Source organism: Emiliania huxleyi (genome assembly GCF_000372725.1).
Source record: "Emiliania huxleyi CCMP1516 unplaced genomic scaffold EMIHUscaffold_379, whole genome shotgun sequence".
Lineage (NCBI taxonomy): Eukaryota > Haptophyta > Isochrysidales > Noelaerhabdaceae > Emiliania > Emiliania huxleyi.
Genome location: NW_005199128.1, coordinates 54,693 through 61,249, shown reverse-complemented (window position 1 = coordinate 61,249; position 6,557 = coordinate 54,693). Strand labels below are relative to the sequence as shown.

The window sequence follows — 6,557 nt, the reverse complement described above, 5'->3', positions numbered from 1 at the left end:
GGGGGGGATTGGAGATGTGTGAGATTTGCCCGAGATTGCCCGAGATTTTCTCATACCCCATATACCCCATATACCCCCATATACCCCCATATACCCCCCAGACATCTCAGTACCAGTTTTTTACCCTCTTTCACATGGTCATGATCCCGTAGGTGCTGACCTCTCCGTTCGCCGAGATTGACCCCGAGATCAAGCCGAGATTGACACATGATCGCCGAGTCTCGGCTTGATGCCCCGGGTGGCCCGTTGGGACTTCCGCACCTCTTTCTGGATGGTGCCTGGCCCTCTTCACTTGAGAGCACTCAAGACTATTTAAACCCCATGTGAAAATCAGGAACTCGATCAACATGCTCGACAAGCTCAAACTCGAGCTCGTGCCGGCCGCCGGTGACAAGCTCGTGCTCAAGCTCTCTCCTCCGCCGCCGCCGCTTGCTGACAAGAAGGCGTGTGCTTGCGCGCACGTGACAATGCGCTCCCACCTGCAAGACATATCCTCTCTGGCCTTCTGGCTGACACAGGCGTCGCTGGCGGGCAACACGACCGTCAACGCTGCCGGAGGCGAGGCCGCCGGCATCCCGTCCGAGGGCGAGCCCGCTTCGCTCGAGGACGTCATCCCGTCCGAGGGCAAGCCCGCTTCGCTCAAGGAAGTCAACCCGTCCGTCATCCCGTCGCCGCCTTCGTCCGTCATCGACTCTGCCGAAGGCAAGCACGACGGCATCTCGTCCGAGAGCGAGCCCGCGTCGCTCAATGACATCATCGGCAACGGCAATGACATCCCGTCCGAGTCTGCGCCGACGGCTCCTGTCGGCATCACGTCGCTGTCTCCTTCGCTCATCGGAGCCGAGGTGAGTGTGCGCACGCCAGGATTGTCATCATCCCTACGGCCTCCCTGTCTCCGCACACTTGCGTGTTCTCCCCTCACCCAGGCGTGCGGCATCAAGTCCGCCGCCGCCGAGGAGTCCGCCACCAAGTCCGCCGCCGCCGAGTCCGCCACCAAGTCCGCCGCCGCCGAGGAGTCCGCCACCAAGTCCGCCGCCGCCGAGGAGTACGCCACCAAGTCCGCCGCCGCCGAGGCGTCCGCCACCAAGTCCGCCGCCGCCGAGGCGTCCGCCACCAAGTCCGCCGCCGCCGAGGAGTCCGCCACCGAGGAGGCCGCCACCGAGGAGGCCGCCAAGTCCGCCGCCGCCGAGGTGTCCGCCGCCGCGGAGGCAGTCGCCGAGGAGGCGCCCGTCGCCAAGGAGGTCGTCGCCGAGGAGGCTGCCAAGGAGGTCGCGAAGCCGGCCAAGACCGCTTCCAACACGACCGACCCAACCGTGAGCGCGCCACAGCATTCTCTCCTGGCACTCCTCGCTCTCCCACCGGTAATAATCTCCCTTCCCGTGTGCCCCTATCGCGCTTGCAGGACACCACCTGCTACCCGGGCCTGCCCACGCCGATGGCGGCGGGGAAGAGCGGGCCCGCGTCGGCCCACAGCGGCTCCGGACCGGGCTACGTGGACGGCGTCGAGGCCGAGGTCCGCCGGCTGGGCGAGAGCGTCGTCTACCAGGCTACGCCCGCCGACGGCAAGAAGTCGCCGTCGCCGGGAGTCCCCACCTCCGGCGGCATTGCGCCCGTGGCGCCCAAGCCCCTGGGAGCGATCAAGTCTGTCACCAAAGTCGCCCCCGCTTTCAAGCCGGTGGCGACCGGCGGCGCGCCGCTCTCGTCGATCAAGAAGTTTCCGGAGGAGAACCCCGCACCGGCAGCGAGCGCCTGGCATTCTGTGCCGTGCGGCTGGGAGTCACTCCTAATCCCATCCCGTGTCGATGCGTAGGGCCACCCCGACGGGATCGTCTCGGCCAAGGAGTTTCCAAAGGAGAAGCCCGCCCCGGCGGCGAGCGCCGCAGTCTGTGCCGTGCGTCTGCGGACCCACTGCCTGACCCCATCCCGCGTTCGACGCGTAGGGCGAGCCCGACTGGTACGTCTCGAACTCGCGCAACAAGACGGAGCGCAAGGGCGAGGTCAAGTCCACGAAAGTCTCCAACAAGTACGATCTGCTCTACGACGGCGAGACCAACGTCGCGGCGGAGGTCGACGAGGACGAGGATGAGAAGAAGGGAAAGGAGAAGGGCGCGGAGTCGCGGGGCAAGGAGTCCTCAGTGCGCGCCCTCCCACACAGACGACACACACTGCCCCGCGCCTTTGCTTGACAGCGCGTCGCGCGCGCCGCAGTTCGAGTCTGTCTCGCCCGAGTCTGTCGGTGGCAATGGCAAGGCGCCCCGCGGCTCCACGCCGTCGACCACAGACTCGGTGCTCGCCGCCTGCATACGCCGGATTTTCCGTTGCCGCTAGCTCACCGCCAGTCTGACGACTCCACGCCGCCTGTTCAGGGCGCGACAGTCGAGACGTCTACGACCGCCGCGCGCTTCGGCTTCGGCTTTGGCTTCGGTAAGTTCTGCTCGTCAAAGCTGCTGTGCCTCGTCTTCTCAATCGCGGTGCTCGGTCTGGTCTGCTCGGCCTTTGCTCTCTCATCGAAAGGCCCCGGCGACTCTGTGTTTGTGCCCGACGCGGCCGCGATCCCGGTGCGCGAGATGGCCTCTCGAGGTTGACACTGCGGTAGGTGCAGAAGGCAGGTTGACACCCCGCACCTGCGCAGGTCGTTGACTTCTCCAACACCACGCCAGCATCCCACGGCTTTGGCGCTGTCGCAAACCCCAACGTGCTGCCCGCCATCGATGCGGTGCCAGTGCGTGACCCCGCGCAGGACGCGCCGCGCTCAGAGTCGCATTACAGCACGGCTGCATGCACGGCTGCCAACCGGTTCGCCGCTACCGTCTGCGGGGAACCCTCCTCGGAAGTGCAGTCACCGGTTCGCGGTGTTGTCTTTGCGCCCGCCCCAGATCCCACATCGATGCCGCCGCCGTCGCCATCGCGGGTGCAGTCCCGGCAGATGAGCTCGGCCCCATTCTGCTCGGCGGATGAATACACAGGGAGGACAGATCTTGCAGCCTCAGGCAAGGACGCCGCCGTGAGCCTCTCGCCCCACGATGTCACTTGTGGCAATGGTGCCAAGGATGGGCCGGCCGTTTCTCAGTTCGCCCTCACGGGATTCAGAATCCTACGCCAGTCCGACAACAGTCTCCAACTCCAGTACGAGTACTGCTGCAGGGCAGTTCCTCTCATGACGAGAATCTCGACTAGCACGGTCACGGCCAGCAGTCAGGTTGGCCCAGCAGGACATGATCTCTGCGCAGATGCCACCTGCCAAATTGGAGAGTTTACGGTGGTGGATCTCGACGACATTTCCAACATCACAGCTTCGTGCTTGCCGTTCTCTTCGGGGAGCGAATCGCTCTATTATCAGGGATACGAAATTAACACCCACGGCAGCTATGGTATGTTCGAAACCACGTCGCCGGAGTATCCCGCGGTGAGCATCCCGCTCCTCCAAGGCTTCAAACTGAGCCGCGTGAACTCGGACGTTGAGTACCGTTCTACTTGCGGGGCGGCCGCTTTCGCAAGCAGTGAGTTGGCGACGCCATTTCAGTGCCTTGACTACTACACGGCATGGAGCGAATGGAGCGACCAGCCAATTAACCTCGACCGGCATGACGTCAAATGCCCCCTGCGGGGCTCGGCTCCATCCTACCTCGTTGCTTTTGGGCTGCAGACTGCTGTGAACAGATTCTACAAATCTAACGATGAAGACAAAACCCAAAAAAGCTGTGTTAATACAAAGGGTTGCAAGCAGGTTACAGTTGGAACCATGAGGTACAAATACACGTGCTGCTCGCAGGTTCTTGGTCTCGTGCTTGACCTCCCGAATGGATCGTCAACGGTGCAGCAGCAGTCAACTTGGAAGTTTGTCGGCTCCTTCAACAGCTACACGCACACAGACAACATGGAAGCTACGGAGGACTCTACACTGATGACCTCCAGGGCCACAACTACCCAGGATACCTTCGAGACGTCCGCAACCCTCAAGTTTCTTACTGAGTCAAGCGTTACGCCGAGCTACAAGTCGACGAACACGCTCACCAGCTTCAACTCGCAGACCAAGACGCAGTCCAATTCCATCAGCCAGTCTCTGAGCACGATGATGACGTGGGCTCCTGGCCGCATCAGCCGAGGCCTGCCTCGGCCGGAACCAATCTGGCAATGGGTGACGACCTACTCAGCCGGCGCGGTTGGAACCGGCATACCAATCTACGTCCAGTCGCGTTCCCGCCCGTGCTGCCTGCCTGGGGAGGCAAAAAATCCGATCAACCAGAGCGGCGAGTGTACCGGCGGCATCAATCTTTGTGAGCTCGACACGGCGGCAGTGACGGTCAGCACCGAATGGAGCACAAATGGGGTTCGCCCCACGTGTCAGGATGAACGCACCTTCACGACGTGGCCGACGAGAGACAACAACCAACAGCTGGTCTGGCACCACGTGGGACAGCAATGCGCCGGGAAAATGCCTCTCACGCAATGGCACGCAAAGCGCATCGACTCGGAAGGCGTTGCTGCACAACAGACGTATTTCGAGTACACGTGTTGCGCTGACTTTGCCCCGGCGATCGACCTCGATAACTGCGTCACAACGGAGACAGCTTCGACTTCTGCGGGTGCATCCGACTACGACTCCTCTGATGTCCAGGATGCCGCTGGGAATGTACAAAAGTTGGGAGACCTCAAGGTCTCGTGCCCAAATGACGACGTGCTGACAGACTTCCAATTGCAAGGCGAAGGGGAAAAAACAAGTCTGAGGTGGAAATACAAGTGCGCACCTGTGGCCTCTGCACATCCCACTCTCTGGCCTTCTGACCAGTCCGCCTCCCCCCCACAACACACACGTCACCTTGCGTAGGTACCAATGCTGCCCACTCAAGGACACTGCTGCGAAAGGCCAGTATCGATGCGACCAAATCGAACCAGATGAGGGCGAGGCGTCCACGTATTCGCCAACAGTTCCTCCTGCTGGGCGGTCAGTTTCCGACGTCGGAACATGGCGCTCACTTGCGGAGCCTGCAGGGGAAGTGAACTGCGGCGATGCTGCGGTGAATAGCTTCGAGGCAGGGCCACTTGTGCCCGCTTGCGCTCGCTATATAGCCCCCCCCTCTCACCATCCGCCCCTCCCTTTAGATGAACGACCTCGGTGACGACTACACGTACTCCTACTCTTGCTGCAAGGTGCGATATGACGCGGCCCCCACATCCAAGTGGGTCCAGCTACCCGAATACACGTCCTCGTTTACGCCTTCCACCGACTGGCTCGAGCTCGCAAGCGGGGAGGATTGCACGGCACAGTGCCTTGAAAAGGGCTACAGCTACACGATCGTGAATGCACCCACGGTTGCGACGGCAACGTGCTGGTGTGGCAACTCGATCGCAATGCTACCCAAGCCATCATCAGGCATGCTGACTGGTATGCTCGGTGATCCTCCAATTATGTACGGTGACGAAGTAAAGATCCTCACGTACCCGGACGTGACGTGCCCATCAGGATACACTGACGTCGAAGACGCCAGTGAGTGCCAGGCATTGGCCAGCACTGCATTTGGGGGGGGGGTCAGTACGGGGGAGTACCAGGAGGCCCTGGACAATGACGAAAACTGGATCGGTGGGTGTTTCCAATGGTACCCCCCCCCTCCGCCTGGAATGCCGGGACAGGAGGGCCCGCTTGTGCCCGCCAAAGATACAAGCCGAGACGTGTACTGGAACGACCGCCCAGGAGCGACGACGGGCAACCTCGGCGGCCACAAGATCTGCAAGCTAGACGATCGATGCGAGTGCTACTTGTGCACAACAGAACTCGATCCGACGGATGGCCATTTCGTTAGCTATCCAAAATGCTACTCTCCCGAATGCACCAGCACCAGCAGGGATGGGACGGAGTGCAGCAAGGATGGGACCTGCTCAACTACCGAAGGACTACGGGAGGAATTTACCGGAGATGGTGTGTGCCCATCTTACCCAGGTGCCTACTTCTATGTTTGCCCGACCAAACAGCTACCCTACTACTACAACCGTGGCACGTGTTCGGGCCTTGTCGACGGGGCGTGCCAGTGCCGCGAACCGCACCCGGCAATGCCGCCTCCGCCGTCACCGCCGCCGCCGTCGCCGCCGTCACCACCGCCATCGCCCCCAAGCCCAGCCCAGCCTTTCTTCACCACCGTGTACGGCTACTTGACGTCCACCGACGGACACGCGGTGGACGCGGACTTCCCAGAGTACTTTGGGCAGTGGACCCCGTTCGCATACGGCAGTTAGTACTGCGCTTTAGCCCAACGCCAACCCTGTACCTAACCTTTAGCCCAAGCCTGTGTATAGGCAACGCGGACTGGCAGATCACGCTCGAGACGGGCACTTCAACCAGCGACAAGAGCGTCACAAAAGAGCAGATGACCTCGAAGGTCGAGCGCTCACTGAAGCAAGAAGTGGAGCTTTCCGGACTCGGCAAGCTTTCCCCGGTCAAGTTCAAGGAGAGTACTCAACGCACATGGGGGCCCACGGTCGAAACGTCCACGGAGACGATCGAGCAGCTGTCTCGCTCGAGCAAGGAAAGCTACCAGTACAAGCTGGAGCAGGACGACTAT

At 61.7% G+C, this 6,557-nt stretch overlaps 1 protein-coding gene across 1 annotated transcript in view; it reads left to right on the top strand.

Annotated features, from left to right (window-relative positions):
* The window catches only part of EMIHUDRAFT_243151 (hypothetical protein), a gene marked incomplete at both ends in the record, with an annotated part of 10,941 nt that overhangs the window by 3,856 nt on the left and 528 nt on the right, over positions 1-6,557 (top strand). The window contains 14 exons of the mRNA XM_005771575.1: positions 335-542; positions 1,152-1,313; positions 1,403-1,759; positions 1,811-1,882; positions 1,941-2,135; positions 2,209-2,286; positions 2,367-2,558; positions 2,633-2,796; positions 2,877-2,911; positions 2,991-4,740; positions 4,829-5,018; positions 5,104-5,581; positions 5,693-5,917; positions 6,292-6,431. Of these exons, the coding sequence (XP_005771632.1) occupies positions 335-542; positions 1,152-1,313; positions 1,403-1,759; positions 1,811-1,882; positions 1,941-2,135; positions 2,209-2,286; positions 2,367-2,558; positions 2,633-2,796; positions 2,877-2,911; positions 2,991-4,740; positions 4,829-5,018; positions 5,104-5,581; positions 5,693-5,917; positions 6,292-6,431 (4,246 nt within the window). The remainder of the gene's footprint in view (positions 1-334; positions 543-1,151; positions 1,314-1,402; positions 1,760-1,810; positions 1,883-1,940; positions 2,136-2,208; positions 2,287-2,366; positions 2,559-2,632; positions 2,797-2,876; positions 2,912-2,990; positions 4,741-4,828; positions 5,019-5,103; positions 5,582-5,692; positions 5,918-6,291; positions 6,432-6,557) is intronic.